The 18,050-nt window shown below is 38.7% G+C and overlaps 2 protein-coding genes across 3 annotated transcripts in view; one reads left to right on the forward strand and one right to left on the reverse strand.

Annotated features, from left to right (window-relative positions):
* The window catches only part of syn2b (synapsin IIb), an 83,076-nt gene that overhangs the window by 57,591 nt on the left and 7,435 nt on the right, over positions 1-18,050 (forward strand). Inside the window, exons 6-10 of the mRNA XM_006783257.3 lie at positions 12,082-12,144; positions 13,339-13,481; positions 13,867-13,941; positions 14,733-14,835; positions 16,768-16,944. Of these exons, the coding sequence (XP_006783320.1) occupies positions 12,082-12,144; positions 13,339-13,481; positions 13,867-13,941; positions 14,733-14,835; positions 16,768-16,944 (561 nt within the window). The remainder of the gene's footprint in view (positions 1-12,081; positions 12,145-13,338; positions 13,482-13,866; positions 13,942-14,732; positions 14,836-16,767; positions 16,945-18,050) is intronic.
* Positions 294-11,656, reverse strand: LOC102797896 (metalloproteinase inhibitor 4-like). Of its 2 annotated transcripts, XM_006783256.3 has the most exons (6): positions 11,428-11,656; positions 10,959-11,272; positions 3,997-4,094; positions 3,276-3,390; positions 2,765-2,889; positions 294-2,416 (listed from the first exon to the last, which is right to left on the reverse strand). In XM_006783256.3, the coding sequence occupies exons 2-6, from the start codon at positions 11,095-11,097 to the stop codon at positions 2,219-2,221; spliced, it is 675 nt and encodes a 224-aa protein (XP_006783319.1). In that variant the 5' UTR covers positions 11,098-11,272; positions 11,428-11,656; the 3' UTR covers positions 294-2,218. The 2 variants fall into 2 exon arrangements, with proteins under 2 accessions (XP_006783319.1, XP_006783318.1); XM_006783255.3 differs by having other exon boundaries at positions 10,959-11,656.

An 18,050-nucleotide genomic window follows, 5' to 3' on the forward strand; every position in this document is an offset into this window, starting at 1 on the left:
CTGTTGTACAGTACAATGAAAATCCATGGGTTTTTATTATACGTATAAGAAAGGAGATGGTGCCTATTTCCCTCTTGCATTTTACTTACTAGATTTAGTAAAGCATATATAATATAGTATGGTATAATATAGAGGTAGGATTTAAGACACATTTACTTTTGTCATTAAGTAAAAGTCGCGATTAATCTATCTGAGCTCTTGCTGAAGTCCTACAAGGTTTATTTTCTTTGATGTTTGGTAGCTGAGGAGAATTTATAAAAAAAAAAAAAAAAAAAAAGCACATGACACACACGTCATCTGAGACATTTTATATACAATCTTTTTTGGTACATGGAAATAAAAAAGACTCTATTCGGACAGAAACACATAAATACAAACCCGAACAGGTCTTACAGTATAAAACAGACATGAAACTGCTTAATGCTTCACTAAAGCCATACAGTTAGGATGCATTACTATCATTTTACTATGTTCAAATTGACAGAATCCAATGTACAAATGACTGCGTAGTGCAGGTTAAATGTAAGTAGTTATTGTTAAATGTGACCATAGTACAATGTCGAGACATTCTTGATGTTGATGTTCACAATGCATTTTAATCTGTATGACTTTAGTAAAGTTATCCATGAACAAGACAGGGGTCAACTCACACGTCTTACTGAGTTATCATATTGAGTAATTTTAACTGTTAATTATTGTTCATTCAAGGTTGTCAGCTATTTCTCTTTTTTGCTGGTTTTGTCAATTTTGAGATGAATCCACTTCCTCTTTTACTTTTTTACTTTTGTTTTAAGTGAATTGAGCCTTGTCTTGTTAAATCATTTCCTCTATGGAGAGGGGGGCAGGCTTGGCTTCTACAGATGGCAGTGCAGTTGTTAAAGCGCTGGATTAGATTTTTTTGGCACAGGAAATAGTACAACCAATGAAACTAAACACACAAAAACACAAGAGAAGAATCTATATGCTATAAGAACAAATATTGTTAGCATTTAAAATGTTAATTGTCACAAAATACAATATTTACAGTCTCATAAATTTGAGGGGGAAAAACTGTGATTAAGGTGAACGAGACTCGTGGTGTATATATAATTCCTGCATCAGATTTAGTAAAAATATAATTAATTCGAGAATGTCGGTGGTGCTTTGCTGCCTGTATACCGTACTGTGAAAAGGTTTTAGGCACTTTAAGTTATTATGCATTACACAATACAATTTTTATGGGGCCCAAATTCAGTATGCAGCATGAAACGAAATAAAGAAGCATCTCAAAGAACAATCGTTAGAAGAACAAAGAGTCCTGCAACAGATGGTATGGTCCCCACAGAGCCTTGGAGTCGGAATCATGGAGTCTGAATGGGTTTACATTAGGTGACAAAAGCAATGGAGACAGGCTAAATCCAGCAGAACATTGGAAAAATACTCAGAAACGCTTGGAACTGTACTGAGGTTACCACTGAGAAGTACACTAACATACAGGCACCCTTTGCCTTGGATTTACATGAAAAAACATTGCCCACACCAGATATGGATCAATTCATAAAAATGTAAAAAATAAAAATAATTTTTATGGTAGACTTTTGAAAGAGACTTTCAGTTTTTTAGTGCCTAAACCTTCCACACAGATTTGTATATACTGTGTACTTTTATTTGTATTGACAGTTAGCAGATACTATTTAAAGATATTCACTCCCAGGAGGTGTGAAGGAAAAAGGGGGGAAAGGAAAGCTGCTGCAGTGGGTCTGGAATTGGTTCGGAAAAAGTTGTGACAGCTTCCTTCTATTATTTATTTACCATTTTTGTTTCCTGATATAACTTTGTCTTATTTTTGCAGCAAATGAACACCTTTATGCTTAATACTTCATGCATAAACAAATGTAAGGCCTCGTTTATTTTTATTCATTTACCTTCAGGTAAAAGAACGGTCTAGATCAAATGATACGTCTAATCTGGCGTGAGAGAAAGAAGATGATTCACTGGAGTGCTGCAGTTTGGACAGATTTTCCAAGATTTACTGTAACAACCATTCAAAGCTCACGGTTACATTATGCTCCCTCAAATTTAATATTCGCCCAAATTTTTTTAATGAAATCAGTTGCTGTTTTCAACCCCAAATCTGATCTACATAAGCCAAAGCAGGGTTTTGTTTTTTTTGTTTTATGTTTTTTTCATGAGGCATATTGGGAAACATATGGAGTAAAATGAATCTCAGAATTACAGGTCAAGGGTCAGTCATGTCAAAGAAGTCTTTCTCAGACGGAGGCCCACCCCGGTACCAGCTACAGCTTGTGTCAGAGCGGCGGATGCAAGCGTACTGCCGAGCCTGCTCGCCGTTTAGGCTGTTATCCAGCAGCCAGTCAGTCCACAAGCACTCGTTTTCTCCTGTAGATGCACACGGCACTGTGTAACAGGTGTTGATCTAAGAAGAAGAGAAGAAGAATCGATTCAGCCCTGTAGTCGTTTTCTTGTCTCATCATTTATTAGTGAAGTAGGTCTCCCGTGTATTATGGATTACAGTTATGCAAAGGTTGGAAGAGAAAACAATGTTCACACATTTTAGATAAAATAAAAACAAACAATTTTTTTTGAATATAGAGAGACGGTAAAGAGGCAAAGCAGCAGGAACAGATGAGAAGAGTGGCCTTTCTGCTGTAACAGCTGTTACACTGTTTCTTTAGTCTAAGCTCATGAAGACGTCTCTGACACAGACAGATGAGTGTGAGAATGATAAATATGTATGCATAGAGAATTGACAGTCCTTACTCACTCTGCATTCACAGCCCATCTGGTATCTATAGTTGAGATTCTTCTTTTGCGACACTGATAAGTTGTCCCAAGACTCTACCAGATCACACTGGCCAATAGAAATCCTCCCATCACTCCACATGCTCCCTGTTTGGTGACATCAGCATTTAGCCTTGCATTCAGTAGAATAGATAAAATAACTATTGCTGTGTCCAAAGGCCTCCATAAGAATCTTAATACTCCTAATGATAAACCAAATTTTTAAGCGCTTCATTGGTATACAGCTTTAACCTAGTGTTTTGGTTGATGATTGTCTCACCTCGTGGAATAAACCTTACACTGGGTGGTGGTCTAATGAATTTGTTTAGCGCTGTCCCCGGCAGACAGGAATCAGTCTCAGTGAAAATGAATAGTTTCACTCCCAAAAGAAAAGCCATTTAGGAAAATTTCTCTCTTTACTGATCACAGCACCAATGTACCAACTTGCTTTTTCTTTCAAAGCACAATATAAAACGTTTCATTGCATACTGTACCTGAGAGCAGATACCCTGCCTTATTGTTGGAGTCCAGCTTGACTCCACACAGCGATGAGAAAACTGGAGTGTACACATACTGGATATCCTTAGCCTTGTCAAAACCTTTGAACATCTAGATACAGATGAGAGGAAAAGAGCAGAAAAGTTTTGTACTTTTTAAGAATGGGCTTGGCATAATGTAAATTTAATGCAGTACAGTATGTGCAGCAACAGCGTCGTGCAGGAGGAATAATAAAAGAACAACTCTAGGTTTCCAAATTACAGCACCAGAGCACATCCTAGTGCTTAAAATCCAAATGTGCAAATGAAAGTGTTGCATATTTATAATGAGCAGACATTTTTATGAAGAGCAGATGTTAATTCTGTTCAGTAGTCATTATTAACACCATGAGGTCATGTGGAGATAGACATTTGGAACATTTCAGCTTGATTTTTTTTCCCATTGCTCTAAAAATATTTGGACATTTTGCCTTTATTTGACAGTTAACACTGGGACAGGAAGCACTTAAAGACAGAGGGGAGTTTGATGTCAAACAAAGGTGGGAAATCAAACGATGGATGTTATACTGTTATGTGTGTGCCATTGAGACATTTAACATGCATGATACATTTTACTTTATAGGGGGCAGGCTATATGTAGCTCCACATAAACCACACAGTATACAGTTTAAAAAGGGAGGGCGGGGGATGGATATGTGTGCATGACCAGGGCTCTCACCTTGATCATTTTTATTTCGTATTGGATCATCTTCATGTAAGGTGAGGAGCTGTTGCTAGGCGACACAATCTTCTCTCCAGATATCTTGGCTCTTATCACTGTTTGGGAAACAGAAAAAAACAATGATTAGGATCCTGCAAGTAAATCCAAGATAAGATAAGAACATTGTTTGCATACAAGAAACAATGAAAAACCCGTCTAGATAGATAGATAGATAGATAGATAGATGCATTTCCTCTCAGTAGTGATACAGGATGTGTCCTCCTCTCCTCTGGGAGGGAAATCAAAACCCACATGGAATAACAAGTAGCTCTCTGCTTGATCACTCCCATTAACTACCAAGTCCTCTCCACAAGCACATACTGTATGTGAAGTATGAGTATATACTTCACTGTGCATACACACACAGCACATTTTAATTACAACCTCTGAGAATATTAATCATAATCAAAACATTATTAACACTGATTGCTTTAAGCAACCTGACCCGAATGTTAGTGGCTTTATGGATACTGAGCTATTTTTCTCTTCCACCAAGCACATTGAATCTACATTTTTAGACATAGTCATGGGCTGTAATGATGACTGACAAATTAATTTCACTGTTAGATGTTTCTTTTTCAGACTGATAACATTGATAACTGGTAAGGCAATCAATCCAAGAGAACTGACTTTATTATTATACCTCTGAGGTTCAATTTAATGAAAAGTGAAAAGCAGTGGCATCACAGAAAAATGTATGTGACAGCTACTTATAAGAAAGTGATTTAAAAACATGCATGGAGTGTTTCTTTTCTTTTACCATAATCGACAAGTGCTACCATGTTCAGATTACTAGATTACTGCTTACATTAGTAACACAGTGTTAAAGTTTGTAATATGTTATAGTTGCATTTCACATTACATTAAAAACTGACCTGTCAGTGACTAATGAATCTCCAGCAGAATAAGGCATCTATATGAGCTAATTCTCACCCTCAACACATTTTAGTGGGTTTTTTTCAACATGCAGGGCAGTATGATGGACTTTTTTGTTTGGAATTCCCTTCATGTTTGAAGGTAAATGTGCTCTGTGATAGCAGTAAAATCCACTTTTGCTGCAACAAGTTTGGCGTTGTAACATTTCAAAAGGGTGAATTTTAACCCTGGTCACGAATAAGGCTTTCATAAACCAAACTATGTAGCTTGTGTGGCTAAATGCCGTATATATAGCCATATCAGAGGGAAAATCAGTGCAGGTATTACAGTAAGCAGTTGGGTCACAGTTTTATACACATGCAAAGTCTCGATAAACATGTCCATCAATGCCTCATCAAGCAACTTGTAATAATAAATCTTTACCAAACTAACAGATACTAAAACTAAGGATATTTCCTCTGTATTTTTATTTTATTTTCAGTAACTAAATTGTTATTTTTCACTTCTCATTTTAGTTTTTAGTTTAGTTTTCATTAACTATAACAATCTTGCCCTGCATGTATGAATGATAAAGGCGTACCCACTACACCTGACAAACTTTTAGTATGTAAAGAGTTGTGTTGTTTTATCAGACAGAACAATATTCACCGAATACATTGTGTATTTCTTGTCCTAAAAGCATTTGTGCTTTTTCTCTGTGAAGATATTCTGCATGATGGATAATATCCTATATAATGAGGATATAATATAGAATATCCTTTAATGAATTCCCTGTAAATTCATCTTCCACATCTATTCTCTGTAAAAGCAGGAATACAGTCCCTTGTAGTGCAATGGTGAAAGAGAGGGGGGAAAGGAGCCAGAAGTGAATCGAGTAACCTTTGTGAAATCATGAAAGAGAGAGAAAAGTAACAGTGTTAGGGAGAGGAAGTGAAAGTGTGAACCTCACTCTCGCACACAGCTAAGCAAACCTCCTCGCTTGTTTTTTCTTTTCGCTCGACACATAACTGTGCCACGGTTTTGTGTGCTGGTAAGAGGAGGAGGAGCTCAGCGTGTTCTGTGAAATTGGCTCAGGAGAAATAAAGACTTTTTTTTTGTTCATCAAACACACAAGTGGAAAGATGGTCAGGCAGACAAATATGTGCGAACCCGTATAACGCTTTAATCGTTACACTGCTTGCGGGAAAAGAGCTGATCAAGGAACCTTCATACATTACCTTATAGAAAATGTCAGGGAGCATGACTGTAGATGCCTCTATGCTATCTGATATACTTCATTGTTACACTGCATAATTCATAACCGGAGGCTCAGATTCTGTGTGGTAATACATTTGAAAGCATTAGACTTGCAGCCATGCAGTAGTTTTCTTGAGAATAGCTGCTGTAGTTGATAACTTGATCATCTTGGCATTATCCAAAACTTTACAGTGACCACATTCCCTGTAGTGCCTTACCTTACAGTCTGACCCCTACAAAGACACACCTGCCCATTAACCCACCTACTGTGTATACACACATGCAGCTGCAACCTCAAAAAATGTCAGCAGAGTTCGGTTTGATTAATTAGCTGTATTTGTTTAAGTAGGCACTGTCAAAGCTTGAGCTGTAGACGACTACATCTACAGCTACTACTGAATCTTTTCACTTTCTCTCTATTATATTTGATCAAAGTTGTTCTTTTTTTTCCCATAATATCCAGTTAGCACATTGAATGTGACACTAGTAAAATAATAGGTTGTACGAAAGTTTAATGTAACAAGTTTGATGTGTTTAACATTCTGAAAGGATACCAAGACCGAGCTCACAGGGTATTAGGAGACCTGTTACTTTTGATACTAAAATACATTTTGCAGCTGATATTTTTGTATTTCAGCTTAAATATCCGTATGCAAGATTACAGTATTATTTAGTTAATATTTTATGTATTTAGTTAATAATTTAGCTTAGGTATGTGACACTAAATCATTATAGATCAAGGATTTTTTTTTTAAATTCTGGTTACCGCACAGGAGCCGGTGTATATATTTTTGCATGAATTTATTTTCATAAGAATCTTTCAAGGATTTCTCAGTCCTGCTCTATTGTGATGTAAAGTGTGTGTATGGTGGTACACACACACACACACACACACACACAAAGAAACATGTCTCAAGATAGACAAAGTGCTTTGGAACATTAGCTGTCACTCTGTGTGCCGTATTAATGGTCAGCAGTATACCAGGGAATAGATGTGTTCTGTGGAAAGATCAAAAAAATTGCAGTCTTGGCTTTGGTCATGTGTCAGTGCCAAAATAGAATCTATAGCTAACCAGCCAGGTTGGTGATTTTGATCTTTAATTGAGGAACTATTGGTTGGGTAAGACAGAAAAATTCTAGATTGGATTTGTAAGAAGCCATAACATTTTTTGGAAAGTGCATTCCATGACATATACTTAAGAAATTGTCTATAATAATAAGTGAATTGCAAAACCTTCCAAAACAGTTGTCTTGGCCTAGATTATCTGAAATGTTTACCCCCACACCCCCACCCCGTCTTTGAAGTGTACACGCTGGGTTACCAGCTAATTTCAGTTACTGCAGCTGTGTTATGAACGGGAATAAGGACAGGCACGCCTGCTGAGTGAAAGTAGCTGTGCATCTGCCCCACAGTTTCATAACCAAAGAGAAATATTGCAAACTTGTACCATGAGAACCTATCTGTAGTAAGTAACTTCCCCCTCCAAGATGAATCGGCACCCTTGTCATGCTCACAAAGCTGGACTGTCAGTGGGCTTTCACACTGATATTGTTAGTATGCAGACCATTAGACCAAGCCTATAGACATGGAAATGAAGTGGGGAGAGACTGGGGAAAGAGAGAGAGCGAGAGAGATGGAGTAGGCTGAGTTGGCATGGCTTGGCCTCTGTCCAACAAACAGACACTCACATGCACACAATGTCAAATACACAAACATGGCCAGGGAACCGTCCAAGGTTTGTCCAGATGGGATATTACTCAGATGTTGAGCTTTATTCAAAGAGCTCATCGACTCTGACAGCACTGTCAGGTCAGCTAAAGGACACCACCAGCCTACTCTTAGAAAACAACCAAGGATGGCCTCAGGTGCCACCAAGTGAAACACGTTTTTTTGTTTCGATTTTGAGTCTCCTTTTTTGTTATGCATCGGACCAAAAAATTATATCCTATCTGAAAAAGGCCCAGTACCCATATCCATTAAGAAACAGGCACATACTTTTGGAACTAAAAACTAGCCACAGTTCAAAAGAATTTTCAATTAACTTTAGTAATTCTTCCGAATTTATGCACAACTTATGTAAAAGGTTTTTCATGTGATACAACCTTTGTAAGAGTTCATAAGTGTGTGTTGAGTTGGAGTTTCATCTGGGCTCATTTTTATCATTTATTTTTACTTACTGTTTACATTATGCACCTATTGTCAATGCCACTAAATATTACATGACTTTAAAATCTAGCTGCGGACAATCTCTTTGGGCACATATGCCATTTACCCTTTTTTCACCGCTCTAAATCTAGAATTTGTATTGATCAATTTTGTTTTGTTTCTGTTCTGACCCATGTTTAGATTATTCACTGTATGTTAAAAATCGATGTAACTACCAGCAGGGGGAGACAGTTGGAGTTTTACCTGGGTGGCTCCACAGTGTAGTTAAGTGAAAAAGTCCTGGTTTGATCCCGGAGGAGACAAAAATCCCTTTGGTACTGAGTCAAAAAGGGCATCAGCCTTAAAAAACAAAAAGAAAACCACGTGACACTGCGGTGACCCCTTGTGAATAAGCAGCCAAAAGTAACTTGTTTTTATATAGAAGCCTTGACCTCTGCCCCAATGTTTTTGTCAAATAAGTGTCCAGATCAAAGCTAAGCTCCCCTCATGAGGTGCAGTGCTGGGAAATGTACTTTTACATTTCCTGATTTTTTTTCCCCTTTTTTTAATTGTCACACTTAAATGGATCAGATCATTGTCTAAATAATAGACAAAGTGAACCCAAGTAAATACAAAATACAGTTTTAAATGATCATTTCAAGGGGGGAAAGCTATTCTAAGCTACCTGGCTCTGTGTGAAAAAAGTAATTGCCCCCCTAAACCTAATAGCAAGATTGTGCCATCAAAGTGTTTGTGATAACTGACAATGATGGCAATCTTTCACATCACTGTGGAAATATTTTGGCCCACTCTTCCTTGCAGAACTAATTTAATTCAGCCGTCACTGTTAAAGGTCATGCCAAAGCATCTCAATCTGATTTAAGTCCAGACTTTAATAGCTTGGATAGCAATTTTCCCCACAATAAACAAAATAGCCATGTAAAAACTAGATTTTTTAATTATTTGGGTTATCTTTGTGTGTATTAACATTTGTTTGATTATCTAAAACATTTAAATGACAAAACAATGCAAAAAAAAAAAACAACCAAAAAAACCCCCAAAGCAATCAAATTATGTTTCACTGAATTGTATATTTATCTAAAACTGTGTACTTTTCTCTCAGTAGATTTTTGTTTGTTTCAGTTTTGTTGTAATCAGTAAAATGATAAGGTAAAAACATTCTTGTCTACAAACTGCACCTTTCTACAGAGTCCAATCTAAACACCCTGCAGATGGTGAGGTTTTGTCACAGTTTTCATCTTAGAGCTATTTTTCAAAGGTTTTGCTGGATGCATGTCTAATTGACTACAACAGGAGTTTTTTGTTTTTGTTTTTTTTTTTAATAAAAGGCCTACATTATGTCTGACAAGTCTCTACTATGTGAGTAATTGGTGTCCTTCAGTTGCTCTGTCAGATCTGCAACATGCTCAACAAGTCCAGTTTTAAAATATAAAGATAGCAACAGCAATAACTCTCGGTTCAAGATGTCTCAGTGTGACTTCGCTAATCAGTGGCTGATGTCCATCTGCTGTTTACATTCTATGGCTTACTGAATAAGCATACCTGGACAAGCAAATAAATGTGTGACAACTTAGCAGTTAGAAACCTGCTCTCTATAACCAATGATTAAAAAACAGGGCACAGTGCCATGCAGCTGAAAACCAGAACATTCCAGCTTGAGATGTTATTCTGATTAGTTCAGGTGCTCTACTAGTTTTCCTTTATAGTTGCAGGCTTTGAAGAAAGCTTAAAGTGCCAAATATTCATACTTGCAGAAATGTAATCTCAGCCATCAATGGCATGTGTCACATGTAAAATGCTGTCCTAAAAACCTTTTATTGAGATAACCAAGATCTAAATTGGCTGTTCATCTGGAGATTTTGAATACAGGTATTGCCTTTCATTTAACTCGGCCTTTGTTTTCAAAGCACTTTAAAGAAGTTGACCCTTTAAACCTAAAGGGATTTGCAGACCAACTAGAAAACATGACTAAAATAAAAGCAATTTCCTCTTCTCTCTCTCTCTGTCTCCCTCTCTCCTCTGCTGGAGTGTAACCTTTGACTAAAGCACATACTCCAGCTTTCCACACTCTGGAGCCAAGTACTCAAAGTCAGAGCAGAGTGTTGGTTTTGGCTTGTGCTTAGACAAGAAAGAACTGGATGACGGGGGCGTCGGACAGAGAGACAGGCACACAGACAGACGGACGGACAGAAAGTAGGCCAGGACTTTTTCTTTTTTTAGGGGTTGTTTTTACGTGAGTGACAACAGGAAGGCGCTAATTTCTTAAAACAGATGGCACACAAGAAAAAGTTCATGTTAAGAGAAAAACTGCATCCAAATCAACTTATTTAAATACTGCTATAAATATCAACCATGAAATTATGTTCAGATAACTCACGTTTTCTATGAATAATAATCATAATAATCAAAAAGGCCACAGTAGCTTAGCCATGAACCTCTATTGATTAGTTCTTGTAAAACTAATTTTGCACTGTGGATTGATTTTTTTCCCCCTAAAAGCATGTAATTAATCTGATCAGTAATCCAAATAATTAGTTGGTTTGTCAATATGTAAGAAGATTGTCCAGATTAAAATAAATAAATAAAGCATGCACCTATTTTCACACATATAACCTTGGTTATTCTACATTCAATAACTTACCAATCTCAGCACTGCAAAAGAGCTGTTGTGGGTGTGCTGGGTGGCAGCTGCATCCCTCCACAACTTCCTCCAAGCCTGCACCAAGCAAAATGAGCACCCAAAGCCCCAGACACACACTCCGCTCCTGGGACACGGCCATGATGACTCTGGCTACCTCTGACCGCTCCACCACTTGATGAAAGCTCGGCAACCTCTTGTGATCCTGTTAAGGTCCCCTGGAAGCAAGTCGGGTGGGCAGTCAGCAAGAGGGCAGGGTGATAGATAAGACGGTGGGGTCGAAGTGGTAAGATGAGCTCTGCTGAGCCGAAAGGCAGCTGTGGATAGAAATGTTTTCATAAGTTTAAAGTAAACCTATGAATTCAAGCTGCAGTGAAGGGAAGGGAAGGCTGCTGCTACTGTTGCTGCTGCCACTGCTCTCTTTTCTCTTCTCCTCTCTCCCTCTCTGTAGACAATACGCAGAGGAACTTACAATAGTTGGATCCCCTCACACTCTGGTCTTGAATGCTGAGAGGGTCGCACACAGGGAGCCTCTTATGTGCTCAACAATTTAGGGACAGCCTCCTCTAACGCAAGAAGAAAAACTACCATCCTTTGGCTCTTCTTCTGCCCTCTTTTGATGTCCTCACTCTCCTCCCATAGGCTGGCATAGGTCTCATTCACTTAGTCATAGTTTCATGTTTCATGTAATCACATCCACTTGGGAGATTAGGTTTGGTTTTTGGATTTTGTTTACAGAGCTGCAGTGGATCTGTGTACACACACGATTCCCGGAGGATGAGTCCCGCTGATTTTGGTGATTCCCTGACTTGTCCTCTAGCACCACCATGAGCATCACATGTTAGGATTTTACTGAAATAAAGACACATTTTTTTGTTATTTTTGCACAGTGTTCATGTGACTTTCATAAAATGTTTATTGGCATTATTTGAGGATGAATTTTACTGACTTTGATTTGAGTTTTTGTTTATTGCAGCAGTTTTACTGCCTTACTAATAACGACCACTGCTAAAGGGGCCTCTTATTTTTCACTGCAGGATTTTCCAGTTTGTTATTATAACTAACATAAGTTGTCATTATGCTTCTTCATCATTATTTATCCATCAGTTATACTGTTTATTTGCAGATTACAACACCAAGCTTCCCAGTGGTGGTGAAGATTGGACATGCTCACTCTGGAATGGGAAAGGTAATCGGTTTATTTATTTACCAACTGACATATATACAGTTAGATTAACCATTTAACCACACCTGCTTTACTTACACTTTAGCTATCATTCAAAGATATGTGGGGATCAAATATTACAGCCAGGAAATAGTTTTGGCTCTGTGAATGGAGGACAAATCATGTGGCTATTATAGTAGTTAGCTTAGATGGGTAACCATAAAGCACCACTACATCTAGAATCACATTTATTATATTTTTTAGTGCTTTTGCTGGCATACGCGTGCACTTAATAGCCTTCTCCCATCCTCTGCTTCCATCTTAGATGTCTTTCTTTATCCCTTTCCTCCTATCAGTTCATCATTTTTATTCTCTCTTCCCTTTTACCTTTTGTCCAAACATTGTGCTGTTATTGATTGACAACTGTGTTAATATTTTCTGGCTGAAATCAGAGTGGAGCGTTTCTACCGCTCCTGATCGATCCACCACACATCATTCCCCTGAACTGCTCAGTTCAATAAGCCATTTTCACACATGCACTGCAGCCCCGAACTTTTCTGCACATTAAATGGAGAAGCTTTATGTGAGAAAGCAAACGTCTTAACCGGTCAGATTGGACATTAGATTGATTTTACACTGTTAACCAATGTTTGATGGCCAGTTGAACCAATGTGAGAATCAAGCAGGTGAGACATTGTCCAGACAGTTTGCAGCAACTGCATTGTCAATCGGCTTTGAACACAGCCAGTCAACTTCATGAGTATGTCCAGTAGTGATGATGCATTTGTTTTTAAACAAGCTTGTGTTCTACATTTGAGAAACGGCAACTTCAAGCACTGTCCTGACCTGACTCTCCTGACATTGTGATCCATGTAGTGCCATTCTGTGCTGGGTTACCCTTATTCATTAAATATCATTTATTGTGACACAAGAAGGTATTATTTGTGTATTACAACCGAGTTACAGGAGCTCAACAACCACTCATCCTTGAAAATGTTCTACCCACACGTACCAGCACACTACCAGCACAGTCCTCCCGGTCTTAAAAGTAAAGCCAATGGAGAAGCGCTTTAACCTGCACTTTTTCTATTTACCAGCAGGGGGTGAAATGTGCATTTGTGGCATTTGCGTGACAAATTGTAAGACTGGGTGCATTTTGAGAGTCTTTCTTTCTTTGAATAAATAAATTAAGTATTTATATGTTTTACTCCACTGTAGGTTAAGGTGGACAATGTGAGCGACTTCCAGGACATTGCAAGTGTGGTGGCCATCACTCAGACTTACTGTACTACAGAGCCATTCGTAGACGCCAAGTACGACATCAGGGTCCAGAAAATTGGCACGGACTACAAAGCCTACATGTAAGTGTGCTGTCCTTGTGCGTCATTTGGATTTAGGGATGATATATTGTGCGTGCGCGCTCATGTACCAGCATTTTAGCAGACATAAATATAAATCTTGAAGTTTATCATAACGCATCTCCGTGTCTCATGTGCCTTTAGTTTAGAAAAAACAAAGAGCATATGCTAGCATATGGTTATGAAACTGCCATTCATACAGAGAACCTACAGCTTTGCTCTATGCCTGACTGCAGTTAGTAGCTGAAGCCACAAACCTCCTGCTGCAAGGATGCTTACTTCTCTCTGCCTTTAATTGCCTGTATTTATAATATCTATACTGAAGGGCCGACTCTGTAATGAGGCTTTAACATAATAATTTAATGCACAATTTCCTCTCCTTTTCCAGGCGAACATCTATCTCTGGTAATTGGAAAAGCAACACTGGATCTGCCATGTTGGAACAAGTAGCCATGACTGACAAGTGAGCACCGCTTCCACATTAGTGATGCTCAGGCTGCCCTGATGTCACACACATCTCTCTTGTGTTTTACCACAGTTAGTCAGTGTACTCAGATTAATTCAGCTGAAAGCCGTTGACATTTTGTACCACAACTGTTTTCACATCATCTGCTCATGGGTGAAGCATGCATTTCAGCACAGTATTGAGAGCACAGGTATAGTAAGTCAAACTGTAAACAGTATCCAGTGCACTTTCAGCACCGTTATCTGTGTACAGCAGCCCTGGAACAAACAGTGCAAACATTATTATTCAAATATTATTTATAGAGTTGCAGTTGTCAAACAACTTTTAGCTCAGTTTTCAGTTTTTCATGGACTCTGTTATGCTTATGCAAGCTACCAGGACTAGAACAGTGGACTAGAGTACATTATCCTTCAGGTGGGTATTGATCCGTCTGTTTTGACACTAGATTGACTGGGAGGAGTAAAGCAAGGAAAAAAACAGCACCTTCATAGATTACAGCCTGGAGCTAGAGAGGCTCAAGAACGAGTTTGCCATTGGGATCTAAGCCCAAACAACGTTTCTGCTACACGCTGTGCTGAAGTGATAAATCAATACCACTGCTTAATTGGTGTGCAGGAACCAAACTTTTCATTAACAATAAGGCAGGAAAGGTTCACCATCATCTCCCACCTTGTTTTGACACAGCAAAGAAAACAAGTTAACTACCAAATCTTGTTGCACATTGTCATCTATAGTCGTCTTTGACAGCTGTTAATAGGCCTAATTTGTCACGCTTTTCTTTGTGACAGGTTTAAACTGTGGGTCGATACCTGCTCAGAGATCTTTGGAGGGCTGGATATCTGTGCTGTCAAAGCCATCTGTGGCAAGGATGGAAATGACTACATTACAGAGGTGAGAAGGAAAGGAAGGGAGGAGTAAAACAAAAGAACTCAAAAGACTTTTAGACTTTTTCCTGCATCACTGTATTTATTGACTCTTGCATTTTGTTTGGAAACTTTCGCCACGTTGACATCAGCCTGTGGGAGCTGTGTTGCATAAGCATATTAAATTTAGCATGTCTGGCCCAATTTACACTGCTGGGAGCAGAGATTGTCTGGCTGGGAATAAACTGATTCAGGTAACCTGAATGCACATTAAGGGTTTAATAACTGATGTCTGGTGACACTCTGACGTGCATACATTTCACAATTTGTGTCACTTTATGTTCATCTTTTACAACAGATTGCTCTGTCTGGGTGTTTCAAAACTTTACTATCTCTCTATTTCTCTTTCACCTCTGCCTTTCCAGTATTTTTGTTTTTTATCGCAAACTGGTTTTTGTGTTTTGCAGCCTTTAGTCGTGATGACAGCAAAGTAGAAGTATAAATTTCTTCTGCTGTAATGCTACCTTTATGTAGAAAATGTTTACATAAACCAAAACCATTAACACTCTTTTTAAAGTTTTTAAAGGCTATAAAGTATAAGAGCTTAGATTTAGTCCAGATTGGACAGATTGGAGGCATCTGGCAGGATGACTGCACCAGATTCTCAATGTTCAGGCTGAGATAGAGCCATGATCAAGAGAAGCTGACATAGAAAGAGGTTACAATAGAGTATGAGGAGCTTTGAAAATTGGTTTTCTGGCTGTATTGGTTCTCTTAAAGTTGGGTAGTTAAGGCACTTCAGTGTGGCAGGTTAAGCTTCAGAAACTGATGGGAGTATGTTTGAACCCAAAGGCAGAGAACTGATACAAAAAGAAAAAGTATGAGCTGCAAATAATTGGAGGGACTCAGACTATCGCAGCAACACTACTACCAAGCTGTTGAAAAATAGGTAGAATTCAGGAGTACAAGGCCAAAGATGAAATGTTTAGTGACCAGCAGCTTGACAAGCTTGGGTTTGTAGGGCAGAAACAAAAGTGCTCTAGAAAGAGCTGCTTCTACGCGGAACAATTTTAGCAGTAAGTACAGAGCATCTTAATTATGTAGGTCATTGCAGCTTGCTCATTTATGGGTCAGTTCTTATCAAAATTGTGATAACTGGCCACGAAAAGATGGAACAAAATGGTAAGCACACTTCAGATATGGTAAAACACAGCCTGCTTTGTGAAAGTCAATAAAGAAGCCAGAACAGACAAACCAACTCGATGTTTCTAGATGGCAGCTAATCAACTTATAGAAAGAGTAGAGCAAAAGCTGAAGTAGTCTAACAGCTAAGAGTGTGTTTGTGATGAACAGATTAGACAGATGGAGGGGGAGATATGGTGACAGTTTTAAAATAACAGGATTATGTAGTGATGATTCAGACAAGATATGTTTGTGGAAATAACTGTATGACTAAAAATGATAAAAAAAAGACCATGCATCAGAGAGAGTACAGGGAAATTATCCTGGAGCCGACATGACACAAAAGGCTTGTCATCCATCCCATTTAAGCTTTGAAAAAACTTGACAGTCATAAAACTGTGTACTATTTAAACTGAAAGTAGATTTCATACTGAAACTGGAAAAATAGGAAACAAATAACAAAAACATATCTCCACAGTTCCCATGAGTCACTTTTTATAATGATGTAAAACTGAGGGCAGTTTCTGCTCATTAAAAGACAAGATCCTGTAATGGTGTGGGTGTGTTTTGTTTCTGTTTTATTTTTTTGTGTTGTCTTTTTTTATGATTTCAAACTACACTTTCCCTGCAATTGGAGAAATATAACAGAATCACCTAGATACTCAGTTCAGACCGCTGTGCTGTTTAACCTCCTTTTTTCTTCAATGTCCTGACTTTGTTAGCCAGTCATAGTTCGTACATCTTCTCATCTCTCACATTGTTGTCTCCTGTTATCCAGGTTGTGGGTTCATCTATGCAGCTGATTGGCGATCACCAGGCAGAGGACCGCCAGCTCATTTCAGAGGTGGTGCTGGCTAAGATGAACCAAGCACTGGCCTCCAGGTCATCTAGCGTTTCCCGCTCACCAGCGCGCTCCCCTCAAAGCCAAAAGCCAGCTACTGTGCAGCCCCAACAGGTGAAGCCTTTAATATGTTGCATTGTGTAGCATTTGTTCTACAAATACAAAAAATTGTGCACAGCAGCCACACTGGAAGAGGTCTACTCTTTCAGTGTGGCTGCTGTTTTAAGATCTCTCTGTGGAAATCATGTCCTGACCATTTAAAATTGTGCATCTACAAAGGATCCTGATGAATAACTTCAGGTTTAAAGATACTGTAAGCCTCTTTAGAAAAGTACATAGATGCTTCTGGTTATGCTCCCAACTGATGGACTCCTATAAAGGTTGCTATTTGGTCTCTGGGTTCTGGCTAGAGAATTCATTCTCATTACCAACGATAATATTTTAACATTAAAACTGGATCAGCTTTACCAGGGCTCTAGACCAAATTTTTCAGTGGTGCGACTAAAAAAAAAAATTTGGTTGCACCTGTGCGACCAACTGTTTGGGTAGCAAAAAAAAAAAAAAAAAAATCTGCAACCTTCCCTGTGGTCAACAACAGACACACATTATGCCCCTATCGTGGACTAAACCAATCAGAGATAGTAAGGGGCAGGACCTCTCTGATTGGCCGTGGTCCAGTTGAAAGTGCAGGTGGAAGTGGGAGGTGAGTAGCTTGAATAAAGCGATATCAATTCATTAAATCCTGAATCGACTTTTAAATATAACTGTGTTTTGCCAGAAACGCCAGATTCTCAGATTAAAGCTCACAAAACCATTTCAACAACAATCAAACAGCAAATGAGAGCAGGTACACGGATTCCACACAAAGACGTAAACACAGAACGGACCCGACGCATCAGAATCAACTTTGTCTTTCTTGGCTTTCTCACCCGACGGCCCGTAGACGGACACGCTGTAGGAGCTTAGCGATTCTGATTACGTTGTGATTACGTCTTTTTGCGCTGATTCTGAGCTGCAGGTTTTGTCTCTCTCCAACCAAAATTCGCAGAGCCAGCAGCAAAAGAAGCAGCAAACTGCGCTTCACATTTGATCAATGTCGTCATGAATTTTGCTGTTTTGCTTCCAAGACTATTAAAATCACACTTCATGCACAGCTAGCTCTCTCTCTATCTCTCTCTGTACTTCAAGAACAGTTTCCCGTCTCCAATCTCTGTTTTCTG

The sequence above is a fragment of the Neolamprologus brichardi genome, chromosome 5 (assembly GCF_056152115.1).
Source record: "Neolamprologus brichardi isolate AB-2024 chromosome 5, ASM5615211v1, whole genome shotgun sequence".
NCBI classification, from domain to species: Eukaryota; Metazoa; Chordata; class Actinopteri; order Cichliformes; family Cichlidae; genus Neolamprologus; species Neolamprologus brichardi.